General features: G+C 35.9%; 1 protein-coding gene across 1 annotated transcript in view; it reads left to right on the forward strand.

The window, feature by feature from the left end:
* The window catches only part of LOC306848989 (E3 ubiquitin-protein ligase TRIM33-like), a 30,819-nt gene extending 9,546 nt beyond the window's left edge, over nt 1-21,273 (forward strand). The window contains exons 2-20 of the mRNA XM_079383792.1: nt 1,873-1,991; nt 2,333-2,480; nt 2,868-3,000; nt 3,285-3,401; nt 3,577-3,691; nt 6,709-6,855; nt 7,146-7,263; nt 7,754-8,064; nt 8,488-8,661; nt 9,711-9,920; nt 10,350-10,479; nt 14,831-14,894; nt 15,095-15,245; nt 15,379-15,746; nt 17,028-17,151; nt 17,517-17,591; nt 18,422-18,574; nt 20,315-20,365; nt 20,558-21,273. Of these exons, the coding sequence (XP_079239918.1) occupies nt 1,873-1,991; nt 2,333-2,480; nt 2,868-3,000; nt 3,285-3,401; nt 3,577-3,691; nt 6,709-6,855; nt 7,146-7,263; nt 7,754-8,064; nt 8,488-8,661; nt 9,711-9,920; nt 10,350-10,479; nt 14,831-14,894; nt 15,095-15,245; nt 15,379-15,746; nt 17,028-17,151; nt 17,517-17,591; nt 18,422-18,574; nt 20,315-20,365; nt 20,558-20,767 (2,918 nt within the window). The 3' untranslated portion in view covers nt 20,768-21,273. The remainder of the gene's footprint in view (nt 1-1,872; nt 1,992-2,332; nt 2,481-2,867; nt 3,001-3,284; nt 3,402-3,576; nt 3,692-6,708; nt 6,856-7,145; nt 7,264-7,753; nt 8,065-8,487; nt 8,662-9,710; nt 9,921-10,349; nt 10,480-14,830; nt 14,895-15,094; nt 15,246-15,378; nt 15,747-17,027; nt 17,152-17,516; nt 17,592-18,421; nt 18,575-20,314; nt 20,366-20,557) is intronic.
* Nucleotides 21,274-21,905: the final 632 nt, after the last annotated feature.

Here is a 21,905-nt window from a genome sequence, read left to right on the forward strand (position 1 = left end):
AGTTTACTCGTCATTTATTTGGATCAGTAATTGAAGGGTTCCTTCACTTGCCAGGTTTGTTGTGGGCTTGTCGTAGACGTTTAATTAAAGTTCAGGAGGAGGTAACTCAGAGTTTACCAGCGTGACTCATCACAGTAACTGACTGAGAAAACGCTGAGACACACACTTTGCTGCTTGTAGAATCTCAACAAGCACTTTGTTGTACTCAAGCATGTTGTCCAACTACAGTTGTCAAACTGTTATTCTCAGCTTGACTGTAGCCGTCTGCTTTGCTTTTAGATAGTTCGTGGAGACTTTCCTTGGTGTCCAGAGCAAATAAATCCTTCTAAAGAAATGTAAACACCAGCAACCCATTTTTGTCAAAAAACACCGTTTATGAAATTTAACAGCTTACAACTAGCCAAAATTTCCATAATGTGCTCTAGTTTGTTACATGAATATTGTATATTTTGCTAGATTGAGTTTTAACAAATCAGTTGTGTTATAAACTTAATTTAACATTTTGATCTCAAACATAATTTAAGTGTATCATAATATTAAAAAGAGTGGTTCATAACTCTTGAATAGTAAGGCATTTTGATTGCATTCCTGGGCTCTGCATATGAATAGATGTGCCTCAGGCAATGCATCGCTGCCTCCAGTTAATATCAGTACAGAGTAACTCAGCTGTGAGTTGCACTGTGTTTCAGTGCAGTGTGTCTCCAGCTGCTCTCACCAGCCAATCATCAGCGGGGGTTTTGCAGCTGGGTGCTTAGGGAAACCGGCTGAAAGCAGTATGAGCCAGTGCAAACTGGCTCAAACCGGTTTGGACTGGTTCTAGCTGTAGCTTTGTGGGGGGATTGATGGGCTGTCAGGGAAAAGAGGTGGGGGGTGTTGCATGTAATGGATGGGGTTGGGGCATGTCCAATCTCTCAATATGTTTTCAAATTAAATTAGGATAGAATTAAATTAGTTTTATGAATAGATCATTATTTGTGGTGAAATGCTGCTGCAAGACGCACACAGAGCTGACTCTGTTATTGCAGGGGATGGCAATAACGGGTAATAACATTTCATGAATTATTGATTAATTAAAATCCCTTTTTGGATTTTAAATGCATAAGTCGGCATTACTGTGTATGTCTTACGCACTCGAAGTAAATAAAATTCAACGTTCCCTATTGGAAGATTTATGCGTGTGTGTGTGTATTCATTAGAGAAAAACCCCTTGAAGCCTATTAATTAGTATCTTCTAATCTTAGGTTGCATAAAAAAATTTTATACACTGCCAGATAGAAGTCACCAGTTTACTTGTTGATTTGTCAGTCCAATCACATTGCTGTTCACCATTTTCTTTTGTTGTTGTTCATTTTCATGATTTTTTTTTTCTAGTTGTAAAAGCTTTTTCGTAGCAATTAGAGATGTCATGATGGTCAGCTACTCGTCCAAGTTGTTTCATTCTGTTGCACTGTTTAGTTGTTTCCAAATGCCAGAATGTGTCTTAAATAAACATATCTGACCTGGGGTCAGGTGAATGTGAAACCAGGACCTCCTGAACACCGAAAAGTCAACTAGTCATTCAGACAACCCACAAAATAAAAATTATATTGGGAATAGAACCTGAAAAATGTACTCCTGGACCAACACTATTTACACTTTTATATTATGAATCAAGCCTTGTTTTTAATTTAATTTAATTTTCTTTTCTTTTTTTTCATCTTTCTTTGTTTTCCTGTAATATCAGTTTTTGTCTAGGGATTCAAACGAGGACTGTTTAAAAATAGTTGCATGACTTTCCTATAAAGTATACAAGGGTGAAGCACTCTTCTGTTTGTTTCCAGACTTTTGTAACTCTGTTGTTTTTCTTTGTTCCTTTTTCATGTTTTTGTGCAGTGAACGTTATGCGTTGCATGGTGTGCCATCAGGAGTACAAACAGATTGACATGGTGGACAATTACTTTGTCAAGGACACTTCAGAGGCCACAAGCACATCAGTGGAGAACTCTACACAGGTCAGCATCAGCCCTGTGATACTGATTTTAGTGGAGTGTAACAACTGCATCTGTTAAAAAATAAAAATAAAAATGTTGCGTTAGTCAAAAATGTATATAAAATTGCAATTAAAGCAAGTATACCATAAATGTATTTTAGAAAGTCATTTTTTTAAATTGAACTAAAATTGCTTTTAAATCAAATTGAAAACCAAAGAATCAATTGGTATTCACACCCCTAGCTTAAACTTTGCTTTATTAGCTTGCATGCTATCGTTCATCAGTTTTTGAGTTTTAAGTCAATAAATCAGTCCTCTGGTCATTATTTTAAGAGATGTCGTTATTTGTTTGCTCTGTAACAGGTTTGCACCAGCTGTGAAGATAATGCCAGTGCCATTGGATTCTGTGTTGAATGTGGGGAGTGGCTCTGTAAAACCTGCATTGAAGCACATCAACGGGTCAAATTCACTAAGGACCATAAAATACGCAAAAAAGAGGACGTGTCTTCTGGTATGTGCTATGAGCTAATTCATTTCCATGTTCAGTTGCTTATATTTGCTAGGCAATTGTGATATGATTGTTCTCGTTGCGCTCAAACATTCAGCTTTGGTTTAGTGGTCTTGTCGTTTGGATTTTTCAGCAATGCTATGGAATATCTGTTTTGCACATTTAGCAGACTGAATCGTAGTACAGTTGCTATGGAAACAGGCAGAGTTTTGAGTGAGTTGCTTGCTCAGCCTGTACTGTTTTCATTAAAGCTAACCCACTTAGTTTCCCTCATTTTGATTCAGTTTAGCATATGAGAACATATGACGGTCATAGACTGGGAGACTAGAGTGTAGGGGGGAGAAATAAGCAGGAAAATATGAATTTGACTTGGGTGGTTCTGTGTTGCAGAATCGGTTGGGACGTCAGGCCAGAGACCGGTCTTCTGTCCGGTACACAAACAAGAGGCCCTCAAGCTCTTCTGCGAGACATGTGACACTCTAACCTGCAGAGACTGCCAGCTACTTGAACACAAAGAACACAGGTCAGCTGGACCACGGTGTTTACAGTAACCACACACCATCAGCTTCATAATGATCATCTTCATCTGTATTAAATCATCTGGCACTGTATGAAAGCATTTTTGAGTAAGAAAATTAAATGAAGAGAGACCTAAAATAAAAGCATGGCATTAAAGGAATAGATCATCCAGAAATAAAATATAATTTCAGTCTTACAGACAACAGTTTATAGCTCCAGAATATTCTGAATAAACACACCATATAAGAAAATCTTCAACACAACCACCTCTTTTTTTTTTTTTTGTAGGTACCAGTTTCTAGAAGAAGCCTTTCAAAACCAGAAGGGTGTCATTGAGGGCTTCATGACTAAGTTGCAAGAGAAAAGAAACTTTGTGGAGTTTTCTGCATCTCAGGTGCAAAACAGGTAGGACTTCTGTTGCATATTTACCATCAGTTTTATCTGATGAATTTATAGATCTTGTTTTTTCTATTAAAGAAAAGTGCTTGGACATGATTGAATGATTGTGTTTTATGCATTTTTTTAAAATGAGTAATTAATGTAAAAAATGTGGTGTTTTGTCCCCCTTTTTCCGCTTTAGAATTAAAGAAGTTTCTGAGACGCATAAGAAGGTTGAACATGAGATAAAAATAGCAGTCTTTACTCTCATCAATGAAATCAACAAGAAAGGCAAATCTCTACTGCAGCAGTTGGAGGTAAGAATACAGGCATCAAAAAATACTTGATTTCCGAAGGCAACAAGTCTGAAATTCTAGTTAAAAGAAGTTTGCATGGACAGCTAAGACATGACATAAATAACTGAGAAAATATGGTGGCTGATTATGCTGCAGACTAATCCTGTGTATTCATTACCTTTCAAATTGCGCAAATTTAAATTTCGAATTGCAAACAAAATCGAAACGCAAAAGCTCCCATATATATTTTGCAAAAAAGCTTACATGAGGTGTTTTTTTAGGCAATTCAAAAAAGGAATATTTCGCAAAGCTGCAATGGAAGCATTTTTTTAAGCACTTACAGACTTACAGCTTACTTGGTGTACGTAAAAGTCACATGATCATTCTTCAGTGTACTATAACCTCCAAGACACACCTCATACATGGCCACTCACAAGTATAAGGGGCTTTTCTTGCTATTAATGCTTGAATAACCCCTTATTTACACAGCATACATCTGTAGCGCATTACGGCTCCGACACAGCTGACAGAGCTGATCGTGGACACTCAAAGTGCTTGTGTTTATACAGCCATGCCGTGGCACATTTCAGAAGCGCCCCAGAAGCAGCTTTCCATGCTGCTTTGCTAAAGATACACATCTACGTCTCCTTCGATTACAAATAAGGGCCAGTGTGGTGGCTGCGATATATACCAACATCAGTTGTCATGACTCAAGAGGAAAAAATAACGTTTTAGTCTCATAACATCGGTTAATGGAAACGCTGTCGTTTCGCAATGTTTTTTTTATTGACATTTATAAAATAGTTTTGCGCAAATCTGTAATGGAAATGCACTTACTGATAGAGGGATTAACGTGTATGCAAAACGCTTGCAGACCATTCAATCAACCTTTTCAACAAAACGAGGGTTTTAAACAGGGGACGCTTTACAACTTTAAAGAAAACAACTGTGTATTTAAAAGAGGAAAATTGAAAAGCCCTTTATGCAGAGGCACAGATAATTCAATTTAGATGAAACCGTCTGCTAAATTAATAAATGTAGATCATGTGATGCAAGTGTATTCAAAGTTTAGTTGTTGAATCTGTCACAAAAATAAGCTTTCAAGATGTCATGTTTGTGGTTTATGCATATTTAACATGCGGTAACACACGTGGTGCAGTAAATGATGCATGTATTAAGAGATGAAATCTGATCCTGAGTGGTTGCAGGTGATGCATTGGAGCTACATGGTAATTATAGATGTAAACAGTGATTTGTCTCAGCAGACCATATGTGATTTGATCACCTGGGATGCATGTTAATACCTAGTGCAAACAAAGTCATTGTGTTTTTCTAGCAACCACCTTGTGTGAATCGTATCACATGCTATAGATCTTGCGAATTGCTCTTTTACTGATGGTGTGAATTGGAGCAAAACTGCTAGGGTATGAACAAAATTACTTGAGTTTAGAAATGGATGATGGATGACAGAAGTATGAACCCCTCTGGGTATGATACAACAATGTATCGACATCTGATGGACAAGAATGACATGTTCAAGGACGAGTTTGGACACTGAAGATAGATGGTTTGAGAGAGAGGCCAAATGTGAAACGCCTACAACACTGTCCTTCAGGGTTCAGCCCAATTTAGCCCCAATTGACACCATTTACTCCAATTCACACCAGTCTGTGATGAATCGAGCCCTGCAGATGTCACAGTGTTTGATGCTACATCTTCAGGGAGTCTTCACTGTTCTCATCTCATAACTGATGAAGCCCTTCAAGTGTGGTGAAACTTTAAGCAACGGGAGTCTATATTTATGTCTGATGTTAATGTCCATTTCTGGTGATCCAATCACAAGTGGGCAGCACAGACAGATCCTTTCCCTGGTATAAACGTGTCATTTGTGACTGCTTTTGAACAGATTTTATGAGGATTGTTGCCTGAATCCAGATATCCTAAACTGCCCACATTAAATTTCCACTGATTTAAGAGTAGAGCAGAACAGTGAGATAACTGGCTCCTTTACTGCTTTGATGCAGTGAGGTGGTGTTACAATGAATAAAATTCTCATTTTGTTGATGGATGGAGTATAAAGTGTGAAAAACATGGAAACAGGACTTGCATCTGAATGTGTCATATTACCTCGTTGTACTTTGCAGTGTAAACCAGTGATCTTGTTGGAAACTATTTTCATTAAACCAAAATTAAGCTGTAACAAAATATCAATATTATATGAAAAACTAAAAAACAAAAAACAAATGTGTGAACTTGATTTGGGACTAACTGAAATAAGTCATAAAATTACCAAAGCAAAACCAGATAAAAACAATTTATGCTAAAATGAATTAGGTAAAACAAAATATAATAAAAATGGCCAAAGTGCATTACAGAATTGCTAAATCTTAAACTAAAATTAAAATGAAATCATAATATAAAAATAAAAGCTTTAATAAAAAATAGTGCTGTCAAAAATCATATACATACAGAAATAAAACACATACAGTACATATGTTGAAAATATTTACATGTGTATATTTATATTCATTTAATTTATATTATATATAGATATATTTAATATATAAACAGCTTATTTTCCATGTGTGTGTGTGCGTGCGCGCATGCATGTATGCATATATATATATATATATATATATATATATATATATATATGTATGTGTGTGTGTGTGTATATGTATGTATGTATATACATATGCATAATAAATATACACAGTACACGCATATATTATGTAAACCACAAAACCTTTATTTTGGATGCAATTAATAGTTTGACAGCTCTAATAAAAAAAGAATTATATTAAAATAACACTGGTGATTTAGTTGTGTTTTGTCTAGTTTTGTTGTACACAAGCCACAAGTCTAGTTTTTGTTGTTCTGGAAACTGATCACAATTATCCTGCCTCTCTGCATCTGATGTTAATGCTTCCTAGTTTGGTATTAGAAAGTTAATAATTTTTAGGCTCAGAATTTGTTTCATTTCAGTCATTCATAATATTCTTCTCTTCCCTTATCATTCCCTCCATCACTGTGTAAAGAGTGTGACCAAAGAGAGGAGTATGAAGCTGCTCAGCCAACAGAGGGACATCAGCTTCCTGGCCCAGCAGCTCATCCATGTGCTCAACTTCACCAACTGGGCCATCAGCAGTGGAAGCAGCACAGCCCTGCTCTACAGCAAGAGACTGGTCAGCCTTATTTCTTTTACAAAAACACCCGTTTACTTTTCTTTTAGGTTCTGTTTTTGCAAATGTGTCATTTGTATTGGCACTACACCTCCCAACAATAACAGTTCTGTCTTTGGAGATTCCACTTACACTATTTCAAACATAACTACTTCCTTCATTTTAAAGGATGTTGTTTAATCAGGATCTGGACCTTGCTGACATCAGTTGCTTAAATGGCAATGCTATTGTAGACTCTTCTCTCCTTTGTGTCTTTCCTCATTTGCTTTGCTTGGATTTTCTCAACACTGTAGATCACATACCAGCTGCGTTTCATTATGAAGACCCGTGTGGACCCAGTACCTCAAAGTAATGGAGCAGTCCGCTTCTTCTGCGACCCCACCTTCTGGGCCAAGAATGTGGTTAACCTTGGTATTGACTCAACACTAACTAAACTTATAGCTGAAACTTGCTTTTATAGCCCTTTTGCACCGTTTAAATTTTCATGAATGCATTTTAAAATTAAACATTGTGTCTAAAATATAATTCTACATTATTTTATTAAACATTGTTTTTTAAATATCATACTACAGTATTTAATTTTAATTTAGTTTTTTAAATTACCACAGCTGATTTTAGTGTTGCATTTTATTATATTATAATTAAACATTTTGGTCTGAAATATAATACTGTTGTATTTTTTTAAATTAAACGTATTATTAATAGTATAGGAATATCATACTGCATCACTTTTATTTTATTTGATATGATAAAATTAAACACTTTTTTTCCAAACTATCATACTACAGTATTTTATTTTTTTGATTAACTTTTTTAGAGCACGGTGTGAATTCAGACTTGGTGTGAACAGGTGTTTATATGCTTTCAGGGGCATTGATGCCTTCTCTCCTTTTTTGTCCAGGCAATCTGGTTATTGAAAAAGTGCCACATACTGCTCCTCCTCCCCAAATGATGGTCAATCAGCAGATCTCTCCCAGTCACAACCACCCAGGTAAGCACTCAGGACAGATCAACCTGGCCCAGCTGAGGTTGCAGCACATGCAGCAGGCTGCAATCGCTCAGAAGCACCAGCACCAGCACCAACAGCAGCAGCAGCAGCAACAACAACAGCATCAGCATCAGCAACAAATTCAGCACATGCGCATCGCCACACAGATGTCCCAGCATCCCAGACAAGGAGGTCAACCACAGATAACCAGTATACAGCAACCGGTAATTTAGACATTAGATCTTTCCTGTTTTTCCACACATGTCTGGTTTATTCTGGACCAGTATAGATGTGCTGTTTAACTAGGAAAGCTTGTAAAGCTGGAAAACCTGGTTGACCAGCTCTGTTTTTCTGTGAAAGTTGATGACCATTAAGGTTTTTCAGGTTAAGCTTCATATTTGCCAGATGAAAATTGTTGATCTCATTCTAAGTTTTTTTTTCTTCCTTCAAGGAAGATTTAATTTATTTTAATTTAATTTAGAAATAACCATACAATTTGTTCAGAATGAATGTCTGCAAAATTTAGTTTATTCTTATAAATATTTGTTGATTTTGAAATGATAGTAATCCAACGTGTTTATTCCTGATTGGATGATTTGTTATACTAAGGGCCAGGTTGTCATTTCTTCCTCTGTCTCGTTTTTCAGCCACCAAGGCTCATTAGTATGCAGGCCCTCCAGAGGGGTGGGGTTAATGGCTCCTCACACATGTATCCACCTCACCATCTGCGCATGGTATCAGCGCAGAACCGCATGCCTTCAGCGCAGCCCCGACTCAACGGGCAACCGTATCCTATGATGCAGCCTCAATTACAGAGACAGGTCAGTGCAGAGACTCTAGCAGGTCACATGATAAAAACCTACATTTTAAGATGTCTCTCTAACGGTGGAAAAGTTCCGGTAAATTTCAAGAAACTTCCAAGATTTCCAAACATTTCAGAAAGTTTCCAAAAACTCCTGGAAAGTTTCCAAAAGTTTTCTGCCTCGTTTCAACCCTAATTTTATCTGAAACATTGTGCATGAAATATCATATTACATTATTTATGAATGATTTTTTTTTTTTTTTAATTAAGCAATTATTATGATAAAGGAGAGTGAGCATTTCTGTTAATGACACCAACAAAGCATGTGACATTGGCTCCTGTAGGTCACATGACATAAAGCCCAGGATTGGAAACTTAAAAATATGAGCAGTTTAAATATGAAAGAGTGTTTACTTTTGAAAAATATTTTCTGCATATTAAATGACAGTTTGTCTGTATGTAGAATCTATATAACAAATATGTAATCATTATACGTGACACTGATATTAATCTCATATATGAAAATGTGTTTTAATATATTTAAATGTTTTAATTTAATATATTCTTAATATTAATATTTCTATATTTTAAATAGTTTTATTTAAAATTAAATTGTTTGTTTAAATGAATGTAAAATGTATTGTTAAAGTAAATAGGTATTCATATAAATACCTATTAATATAATTAATAAAAATAAACATTTCAGATTATTTATTAAACCTGTAAATAAAAATGTATGTTGTTTAATACTTTAAACAGACGGTTTTAACACACACTGTGTCATTATTTGAGTAAGTAGTGAGTAATTTCTTAGTGCTGCTTACACATTCTTATTCATAATGTAATTATATGTATAAAGACATTCAATGTCTTTAATATAGAGGCTTAGGGTTTTCAGCTGTTGTTTTCTTTATTTTTGTTTGAGAAAAAAAATAGTAAATTGTCTTGCCTTTTACACAGGACTAATATAAACAACAACACATTCCACATTCAGAAAAAAGTCAATGTACCTGCTGTATGAATTTATTTTTGGCGTTTTCCAACACCTTTCCCTTTTTCCCCTCATAGCACTCCAATCCTGGGCATGCTGGGCCCTTCCCTGTGGCATCGCTACACAACATTAGTGCTGCCAACCCCACCAGTCCCACCAGTGCCAGTATGGCCAATGCCCACATTCACCGTGGCCCCACTAGTCCTGTTGTCGCCCCCATAGAGCTCATACCATCAGTCACCAACCCCGAAAACCTGCCCTGCCTGCCCGACATCCCTCCCATTCAGGTAACTTACTATTGCATTTCCTTAGACTGATTGTCAGATGATTGGATGTTGTGGAATGATTTAGTGGTTACAGATCTGGCCTGGTAACCCAAAGGTTGTAAGTTCAAACCCCAGAAAGCGCGATCATGAGGATACAAATCTAATAATCAGGTGGAAATGTAATAAAGGACCTAAATGTAATAACATTTGGGCTTAAATGTAATAAAGCATTTAATGTAATAACTTTTGGGCCTAAATGCAATAAAGGTTTTAAACATAATTAGGTTTAAGGCACCTAAGGCAACGAGACAAAGACAATCCCTATGTTTGGATCTGCTATTATTGTTTATTTATATAACAGACGCTTCCTTACCCGAATCAAAATTAAACAAAGCTGAATTGATTTAGAGCTTATGTTGCAAAAACTAATTTTGTTTTTGTAATTTTCAGCTTGAAGATGCCGGTTCGAGCATGCTGGATAACATTCTCAGTCGATATATTTCTGCTAGTTCATATCCTGCTTTTGGCAATCCTACCAATCCCTCACCGGGACCTTCTACACATTCCCCAGGATCCTCAGGTACTTCCTGGGTGAATTTTTAACATGAATTGTGTGGATATCAAATGTTCGTATAAATTAGCATTTATTTAAATAATGTCATGAAATATTCATGCACATCAGAATTTGGTATGTATAATATTTATATATGCTTAATAGATTCCATACTCGTCTTGCTCTCGGTACTATATGGCATAAACTCCTATCCAACCAACCCAGGGGCCAAGGCTGCGCTAGTTGCCTGTCTCAGTGCCTCTGGTTCCGTATGGCAAAATCTCCCATCCAACCATATGCACCAACCCTTGGGTCTCAGGCTGCATTAGGCCCACGAGCATTATTAATGCCATATGCTACTTCACCACACAGCCCTGTGTGCCAATCTCGCCAACAACTCCAGCTAGCATATACATGCATTGCTGTGCACCAGTGTTGCGATAACTAAAACTATTTTCAGTAATTGAAACAATTAATGGATGAAAAACATTAAAATTTTAAGCAAAAATTAGAAATGTTGCCATGGCAGCTATCTGAGATAAGTTTAAGTGCTAAAAATACTAAAACTGCTAATAAAAGATAAAAAAAATAAAAATGAGGCGAGCACAACAAATTTACTTAAAATAAAATGAAAACGGGAAATATAAAAGCAAAAGCATATTTAAAATATCAAAAAATACTGTTATATAAATAATATTAATGCTTAATATAAATAAAACATATATAATAAATTATGATAAATAATAATATTAATGCCATTGTTTTAAACTTTTTTTTTTTTATATATATATTTAAAATATTTTTCATATCACTCTACCCATTGCATTTTTTTTTTTTTTTTTTTTTTTACAAAGCCTTAAATTAAATCAAACATTTGTAAATGATTTATATGATTCAAGGTAGGGCTGGGCGATAATGCGATAACGATAATTATTGCGATATAATTTTCCTCGATTAAAACGATATGAAGAGTTCGATATATGTTCGAAATAATGTTTATGCGCCAAAAGCGGAACAAAACAGCGCACCTCATTTGAATCGCGCCACACGGACCGTTTATCCGCTCGGATCACAGGGGTAATTAATTGTATATAATTATAGAGTATGTATTTGTGATTAAGCTATAGCATGTGTGCATTTATACAGAATGTTTTTCAGACAAGTAGGCTACCTAAAAACCATATAGTTATATTTTTTACCATGGTATTGAGGTGCTAAATGTGTGGTTTTAATTAGTGATCGACCGATATTGATTTTTTATAACCGATACAGATACCAATTATTTGCATGTCTATGTGCCCGATAACCGATATGCAGAACCGATATTTATTTACTGTTATAAAGTAAATAAATGACTGCGTGAAGTAAGTCCATACTTCACTTTGGTTTTTCCTCCTTTCAGTCATCTTAACAAAAAATGTTTTGAGAATTAGCAGTCTTTCATGCAGGGCTCTAGACTCATTCTTCCCACTGATCTCACTTTTGCGCACGAGCACATAATTTGGTTGCAATTTGTTTTTTGTTTTTGCTACAACATTTGATTAATCAATGCATGCTGATGAACTTTTATCATAGTTTATAGTTATATGGTAACGAACGTTTTCAACATTCAACTCGTTCTTTTTCATCTGTATTATTTGTGATTTAAATTTTGTGAACAGGAATTCCTTTTTTCGTGCGCTTTTTACTTTCAAATTTGCGATCTTGGTGTCACATTTTACAAGAAAAGATCATTGTCTGTTTTGCTTATATCTATACACCTTTAACTTTTTAAGACTAAAACAAAAGATGGATTCATTGTTATTCTTAATTAAAAAGTGCAACAACAATAAAACAGTACGTTGACAATGACAAACTCTTACATAACATTTACTAACAAAAACGAATAAGACGAGGCATGGCATAGGACACACCACATGCTGTACTATATACCGTATATTACAGAATGTTTAGCAAACTCTGAGGAAGCAAATAAATATTAATATATATATTTTTTTTTAATTAAGGAAAGCCTCCATAGCATAACCTGAGGTAAACAGCAAAGATAACAAGCTTCTCAAAACGAAAACAAAAAGAAAAGTAAAACTAAACTGGCTGTAGCTGACAGGAGTTTTTTCTACAAGAATACCACCACGTTCACCTTCTCTGGTTTAAGAAGCGGTCTTTTACTTTAGTTTGAAAACAAATCCATCCGTTGCGCTCCATCCGCGACGCGCACCTTCACGCTCGTGCTGACGCAGCGAGTATGAACCAGGCTCTACCCACTAAGCGCTCGCGCTGAATGCACCTCTCTTCACGTGATCAGTGAAATCTGACTCCTGCTATAATGTGCTGCGGCTGGCAGCGCGCGCTGTATGAAGCAGACGCTTTGGAGCAGCGCAGACCTGGCACTCGTACAAATGCGACCACGTCAAATTTTAACTCGCAAACAATTACCATTTTGGTCGCAGTCTAGAGCCCTGTCATGTTCAATTTAATCTTCGTATTACAACAATAAAAAACATTTTATTTATAAAAAGCTTTAGCAGCACCACTAATATTAGCAGTAAGCAAAATTAACATAGAAAGTCTAATGTTTTCAAATGGAGAAAATAAAGGAAAGGAGTCATATCAACTTCATTTTTAACTACAGTTTTAGTAGGTTTATAAGCTGTTTAATAGGATAAAGAGTGAAGAATAATTCACTGGATAATGTTAATTCACGGAATAATATTCTCTGGAATATTGGAATATAACAAGCATTGTATTTTATTGCATTTCTCAACTGGCATGCTCTAAATTATGCTGCTGACAGAGCGGTTTATATGCCTTTACACAGAACTATAGGCTACTCAAACTGCGATCGATCGCGGAGATAATAAATAATTAATTTCCATAGAGTTGTATTAATTTAGATGTTTATAAACAAAATAATGGTTATATAGTAAGTGTTAATACAATTTAGGGTGCTTCAAAAAAGTGAATCTTGTTAAAAGTTACATGCGGTGGCCGTGCTGAGCATTTCTTGAGCATCAACCGCTGAGTGAACTGCAATATGAAAGCGGCTTCACGAGACTAATGATGAGCATATAGACAACAGAGAGAGAATTACATTCAGCGCTTTTATTTCCAACATGCAATCATTCATGGCTGTATTATTTAATTCATGCAAAGTTACGTCTTTATTGGGAGAGGACTTGACGGATTATCTGTGACTCCGACTTCACGAGACTAATAGACCACAGAGAGAATTAAATTCAGCGCTTTTATTTCCACCATGTGCTAATTCATGGCTGTGTTATTTCAGGCAAAGTTATAGCCTATCTTTATAGGGACAGGGCTTGACAGAGTATCTTATTTATCATATTTCTTAGAGCCAAGTTGCATTTAAACTATATATCAGGCATTTATGTAATACATCTAATTTGTGCATTAATGCCTGTAATATTAAATAGTTTACTAACTACAGCAAATCAAGTACCTGCAAGCCGTTGCTGTCTCGTCTCCCCTCAGATGCGCTGCAATTGCGATCCTGCGCGCAATTCTGAAAACGTCCACAAGATGGCGGTGTTTATCGGGGAATCCGATATTACAAAACCGATATTCGATTATGGAAAAATGCTTAAATATCGGGAAAAATATCGGTAAATCGATATATCGGTCGATCTCTAGTTTTAATTGTGTTTATCATGATTTAAATGTATGCTACTATGGGACACCATATGCTTAAAAAAAAAAAAAAAAACTTTGGTCAGAATAAATTTAACCATATAAAACTGAGGTTGGTACAATTTTTACAGATGTTACTCATTTTAAAAATGAACACAAATTTACCTCTGCATCCTAAAAAAAGTGATTATTATTATTAATAATATTAACAGGCAACCCAAACCTGTTTCTTGATTTGAAACAATATCACTCATTAGAACATGCAGAAACTAAGAAATACATTTTTCCATTTAGATATTTATTTTAAGGAAAACTAGCAAATGGAGCAAAATTCTGGCTTTAAACTTGAAAGAAATAAAGATTTGACGTTTATCGTGATAATTATCGATATCGACTGATATGAAAAAAATTGTGATAATTGTTTTGGCCATATCGCCCAGCCCTAATTCAAGGTGAACACTTAAGTTTATTAAATGCAATTTCTTATGACACTTAATTGACATCCCATGTCAGCTATAAAATCGGCATATATTAAGTTGATAATTTAGCAATTTTACAAAATTCTGATTAATTTTGCATTTTGTATCTGTTGGAAATTGACAAAAATATGCATTATTAAAACTTAGGCTTGTCAGTTTGGTTTTTGCCCTCAGCTTTAACAATGTCTGCTAACTTGTTAATTTTCTAAAGATTTGATTCTTTTAACACTCTCTCCATGTCTCTTCTCTAGGTTTATCTAATTCTCACACTCCAGCTCGTCCTTCCAGCACGTCAAGCACGGGCAGCAGGGGCAGGTCAGCATTTGCATTTTTTTTAATCTGTCATTTAAATTTATTTTTTTTTTATTTATTTTTTTTTTTTTCTTGTTTCTGTTCTTGTACTTGCAGTAATATCAGCAGTTGTTAATTATAGCTTAGAAACTGTATATCTGGAAAAAGAGACATTGAATGATAAATGATGTGTCTTCTGTGCTTGCTTATGTGTGTGGGTTCAGTTGTGGGTCAGCTGGTAGACCTGGGATGGGGAACACGACAGTGGACCAGGTGAAGGTGAAACAGGAACCGGGAGTTGAGGAAGAATGTAGCTATTCTGGAGCAAACGTCAAAACTGAGCGCTGTAAAGATGGCAGACGGAGTGCTTGCATGGTATTTATCCTCAGCTTACAGTTTCTTTCAAATATGAATAATAAGTTTATTTTTTTCTTATTGGTTCTAAGAGATACAGTTTGTTTCATGTCATACAATGTGTTTCTGTTGCTCTTCTTCTTCCTCAAACCAGATGAGCAGCCCAGAAGTAAGTCTAACTCCCCCTCTTCCTGTCCTCGGCTCCGTGTCCACCGGTTCAGTCCAGGACATTTTAAGAACACTTGGTGAAAATGTTAAATCTGAACCACAGAGCGCTCAGCGCTCATCCTGTACGAAGCCAAACTCCAGTGCACCTCTAACCAATGGGACCACTGCATCAAATGGTAGTCAGCAGAGGAGCACCGCTAACGCCAACAGCCAGACCACTGTAGGAAAGGAAGACGACCCGAATGAGGACTGGTGTGCCGTGTGTCAGAATGGAGGAGAGCTGCTGTGCTGTGATCGTTGTCCTAAAGTTTTCCACATGACCTGCCATATCCCAACACTCAAATCCTCTCCCAGGTAAAGAATGTGGCTGTAGTTATACAGGTGATGCAACACATTTAGTTTGGCCTTAATGGTGTTATATTGTGGTACATCTGGGCTGGTAACTGAAAGGTTATGGGTTTGAAACCTACAAGGTGCAATCGGTGAACTATTAGCAATGTGTGCTTGAGTACGACACTTAATCCTAGGGGTCTGTCACTTTGGTTAATAGCAGATCATTTGCTATTCATTATCTAAATGTATGAAATTCCCATTAAGTATTAATTTACATCTTTATATTTACTAATCATAACTGACTAGTATTGTATTTTATTTACTTTTATTTTGTATTTTTATTAAGATGCCATCTGTAGCATTTGTAATTGACACTTTTTTTTTTAACTTAAATTATTTTATTATTTATTAATTTATATATTAAATTTACATTTATTTTTTTTATTTGTTTAAAATGTATTATTTTATTTTATTTTATTTAAGATGCCATCAATAGCATATTATTTTATTTTAAACAATTTCATGTCACCGATGGCATTTCTATTCATAAATGACAAATTGCCATAATTTTCTAAGACTCTACCAATAACATTTCATAACATACCATGTTTTAGCCATCAAATTGCACATATGGTTAAATGAAACCAAAGGCACTGAGCAAGCATTTACAGTGCCAATGAAGCTAGCATAGCCTTACATTTACATTTTCATTTAGCAGGTGCTTTTATCCAAAGTGACTTATAAATGAGGACAACAGAAGCAATCAAAACCAACAAAAATAATAATAATATGGAAGTGCTCTGACAAGTCTTAGTCTAATTCATTACACGTTGCCAGGTTTTTTTTCATAACATGTTGGAAGAATAGAAAAAGATTAGAGAGTGCTAGTGTTCGAGGGATATTTTTTTATAATAAATGAAAAGAAAACAAGGTGATTGAATAGAGAACGCATTGATATTAATTATTCAATTTTTTTTTTTGGTCAGCTTGTTAGACCTTGCACTAATACTTAACTCAGGTAAACAAAATGAGTAGAGAGATAAATAACTGACCAATTTGTTTAGCCAACAGAGAGGTCATTTACATATTGTGATCATAAAAGTTCAGTAGCGTAACAGCTTGGAGGTCAGAGAGAGGGTGGAAATTCTTGAAAACCTAAATTATGACTGTTTGTGGTGCCATAAACTTTGACTAAGATTAATAAATGGGTAAAAACAAACATGTATGAATGTTTTAAGGCGTTAATTCCTTTTTGTGTGATTTTTGTGTGTTAAATGATGTTATACCTTCTTTCTGCTGCAGTGGAGATTGGATGTGCACCTTCTGCAGAAGTCTCACAAAGCCAGAGATGGAATACAACTGTGATGACGATCCACCCAGTAAGAAGGACATGAGTGAGACGGCAATGAGTCCGGAGGACCAGCGAGTGAGTCACACTGAGAAACAAACACAATCATATTCATCAAACGAGTGAACTATGGGGAGCACATAGTACTTTACCCATAATTGGTAGATTGGCCAAGATTGCTTTTATGAGGACTTTTGTGTGATTTATTTTATCCCAATACTTCATACCAGACACTCTATAATGTAATATAAATTATGCACAGTATATTGTTTTGACAAACACTAACGATGTTTGGCTTTAAAATATTTTCTAAAAATGCGAACCTTAGTGACCCAACAATCAGATATGGTCCACAAAGCTTCTTCCTCCATTAATATATTTGAAGTTTTTGCATAACTGCAGATTGTTAATGTTTCTTCTTCTCTCCTCTTCCTGTATTTTAGCGTTGTGAGCGCTTGCTGCTGCATGTGTTTTGTCATGAGCTCAGTACAGAGTTTCAAGAGCCTGTTCCTATGTCGGTGAGTTTCCATCAAGCCCACAATATCCTCATTTCCCATAAATGCAGACGTTTCTGATGAAGTGTTCTTAAAGGGCAAAGCTCAGATGTGTAATTGGACCATTGCTCAGTATGAGCGGTAATATTTAATTGCTGCCTCTCTGCTAGGTCATTAACACTACTGCAATAAAGCTTCTAAAACAGCAGCATCGCTCACATGCACATCTGTAGTGACTCCAGTCATCTGTTTTCAAACATGTATTGAGCCTCTGGGCCATTTCCTGCTGTTATTTGTCATAGTAGGATTATGATTCTTGTGTAATTACGTTGAGTGAATGCAATAATGCATCAGGCTGACGTGTAATAACAATGATTTTGTTATTTAATTGGATTTGGTCCCCTCACTTTGCTCTTTCACGATTTTTAATAGTTTTAGTAACTTTATCATGTGATTTATGTCATCATCTTTGTGGTTCTACTTTAACTTGATTTTTATTTCTGTTTTAGAATAGTAATTTTAGTTCAACTTGTTTTATTTCTTTATAGCTTAAAACATTTCTAATTTTAATGTAACGTTTTATTTTAGCTTCATTTCAATTAAGGAAAATTATTTTTAATGGTTAACAACACTGGAGCAGAGAAAGCTGAGCTTGCTGCAATGCATTATGGGCCTAAACTACAATGCTGCCTTTGCTTTTGGCTAATATCGTTATAGTATTAATAGTACTTTTTCATTTGGGATGCACATATAATACCTAAAAATGTTGAGTTGAAGGGCAAATTAAATGGTTTGGAAGAGAGCCCCATGTTCAACATTATCATTTTAATGCTGAAGCCTTGATTTCTCTCCAGGTACCCAATTACTATAACATAATAAAGCATCCTATGGATTTGTCCATGGTAAAGGGGAAACTGCAGCAAAAACATCCTCTGCATTACAGGAGCCCTAAAGAGTTTGTGTCTGACGTGCGCCTGGTCTTTAGCAATTGTGCCAAATATAATGAGGTGAGTTCGGGGCATGTCCTTAACCTGTGTGGGGGTGCGATGGGAAGTTGCATGTAAGAAACGAGTATTTGGAGAGATACACTAAAGCAACACGGCATGAGAACATGTGATGGATTTGCATGAGTTCACTGCCTCTTATGGTCACCAGTACTAACTATTAAAAGAATGGTTTCAGTCAAGCTGAGCATTAATCAGCGGCAGGATGTTGAGCTTGTGTTTGTCACAGGGCTAACACACTTTAATGTTTCACGCCATTGAAGGGATGTTTATTTTAATGTTGCACAGTGTTTTTTGTATGATACATTTGATTATTGTTCAGTATTTTTATTTGAACAATAAAAATGACAATCAAATGCATGATATGAATGTCAGTTTTGCAGTCATTCACTGTCTCTGACATTCATTCAAGACCCCATGAAGCAAACTCCATGAGTTTATGTATTTCCTGTTAATAACGGAAGTTTGGGTGGGTCTTGATTATTATTATTATTTTTTTAATTGTCAACATGCTTCAAATTGCAAGTTTTGCTAGTTGTAATGAGGAACATTGTCATTCTAAAGAATAAGTGAAATTTCTCAGCTTTTTGCACTTGCATAATATTGGTAACTTTAAAGCTGCAGTCCGTAACTTTTACCTCTTTGTCGCCATCTATGTTTGAAAACCCGGAATTGCAGTATCTTGCGGAATTATCTACCGTGCGCGGGGTTGTGATCCAGTGTTCTGGCACGGCCCCAGCACAGATGAATCTAATGTTTTGAGGTGAATGTGTAGCTGTCAGTCACCGCACCGGTGTGGATATTTACTGTACTTCGCAATCACAGATTCTAGCCTGTCTTAGAATATATGACCCAAATCTGAATTTTCACCGTATATTGCCGTCTGAACAAGGAAACAAGTATGTTTGTTCTGCCCAACTGAGGAAAAAAGCATTACAATAAATTATAAGTTTAAAAGTTAAAAGTTTTGAGTGGTGTTGTGTGTTATTGACAGCAAATAATTTTACATCTGCAACAGCTTCCATTTTAAATGCAGTGGCAATACATGAATCAAATACGCAATTATTACACACTGAATGTTGTAAGGATTTTTGGGCTTCTATTTTACCAAAGGATGTATACGTCCACTTTAGATCATTTCAGTGGATGGATTTGTTCTGTTTGGGGTGTCTGAGTTCCTCACAGTGACCACAGTATGCTTGAAATTCACAAATAGGGTGTTTGTTGTGGGGGAAAATAACTTTAACAGTAGAAACACCCATGTTATGAACTGTAGCACTGCTGTTGTGATGATTTCTAGGGTTACTGAAATTTTATTTCTGTCTGAAGATAACTGTAAAATGTGGTAGACATTTTACTGTCTTCACTAAACTTGATGATTGGGGCATTTATGTCAAAGAAGCACGTTATTGTGAACTATTTCAGAATTTTCTGTAAGTTTTCCATACATTTTATCTGGGTTGCATTTAGTTTGTTTGTCATTACGTTTTTTTTTTTTATTAATATTTTAAGGCAAATACCCCTCTAGTTTTTCTTCATGAATATATAGAGGCTGTTTGTTTATGCCTTCTAACTGAAAGGCATTTATTATGAGCAAACCGAAAATTGTGCTCCTTGGACATTTTTAAATACAGATGAGGCTGTGACCTCACTGTGTGGATGGTATAAAATCTTTCTTCCCCCTTTTCTTTTGCATTTATTTTTTTTTTCTTTTTTTTTTGGTGGTGTCGTTGCCCTTTTTAGATGTCTCGAATAATCCAGGTTTATGATGAGGAGAGACAGAGTAATGTTCAGGTAAGATGTTTCGTACACCACACCGATGGGTTCAGCAGTGCTGGCACCCAAAGCAGCTAAAATGGGAGTTTTAACCCTTTCTGTGCTTCTCTCCTCCTCCTCACCCGTTCATCCCTGGGCCTGCATTCCACCTGCTCTCTCCACACCTTTCCTCACATTTCCACACTCTTTCCCCTCTCCTCTCTCTCCTAGGCCGACTCGGAAGTGGCAGAGGCGGGCAAAGCCGTGTGTCTGCATTTCGAGGAGAAACTGCTGGAGATTTTTCCCGACCAGATGTTCCCGGTAGTCATGGAGGAGGTGCGAGCGGAAGCCGATAAGGATTCGGAGGACTCTGACGATGACGTACAACCGAAACGCAAACGCTTAAAAGTGGACACCGAGAAGCTGTTGCACATCAAGTGAAAAAAGAGGAAACGTTTGTGAGAAATCTTCCTCTCAAGCTCAGTCTTATTCTGCCCTCTGAAGGGCGGGATGGTGCTGGAACTGATGCGATTCAGATGCTTCGTTTATTTCGTGTTCTCCCAAACCCTGACGATCCATTGTACATACAGCGTGAGAACTTTTAAACGTGCATTGTGGACATTGGCCGCCTCATCGGAGGATCGATGAACGAATTGTTGGGTGTCGATGAAGACACTTGTACAGATTTAAATAGTCTTGATTTGGTCTGATTTAGTAAATAACGTTTTTCTTTCTTACACTGAGTTGTTATTATTATTATATTTGTAAATCTATTGGGAATGATCCTTTATAAATGATACTCATCTCTCCCTTCTGTTGTATGATAAAGTTTATCATATATGGCCCACCTGCTTCCTTTGCATGTGTATTTTCTTATTCCTACAGCTGAAATCCCTTCAGTAGGAGAAACTTTGATCTTTATTTTCAATAAAACGGTGACTTCTGGATTGTTGGAAAGTTTAATCTCAGACACTTTAACTCAAAAGATGCATATTAAATGGGTGTCTGTGCCACCTGACAAAAGCCAATACAAAAGTACTTTCAACAAGCATTGTTTTTCATTCCAGTAATATATAAACTACAGTATGTGTTTAGAATAGCCTTAGATGTTGAGTAAATGTTGAAGTTAATTATTTTTACATTTGTCATTTGAAATCCAATTCAGTTCAAAATTTAAATATTTAAAAAGGCAGTGTTATACAATTATAAATTCAATAAAATCTCAATTTTATTCTCCAAAATGTCCTGTAACTGTTGGGTTAAGAAGCGGAATACATTCAGACAAGTCTACTATATAATTGAATGTAGATTTTAACTACAATGTTGAACAGTGTTCCATGGCAGGGGCATTTTTAAGTGTCAAATCGAGGCAAGTTATCATTCTTTCACTTATTATTCACAACGGTTTGATATTTGGTGCTTCGTAATTGGCTTAATCAGTGTATAATTTCTTAATGGCAAGTTTCAGCTTGCTTCACTGAGACGCGTTTCCAGAAATGTTCAGTGAATTAGTATGTTGTTTCCTGGGCAATCGTTTTCGAAAGCTTTTTTTTAGTCAAGACTAGGTTATTTCTATGCA

This window comes from Barbus barbus (assembly GCF_936440315.1).
Source record: "Barbus barbus genome assembly, chromosome: 29".
Lineage (NCBI taxonomy): Eukaryota > Metazoa > Chordata > Actinopteri > Cypriniformes > Cyprinidae > Barbus > Barbus barbus.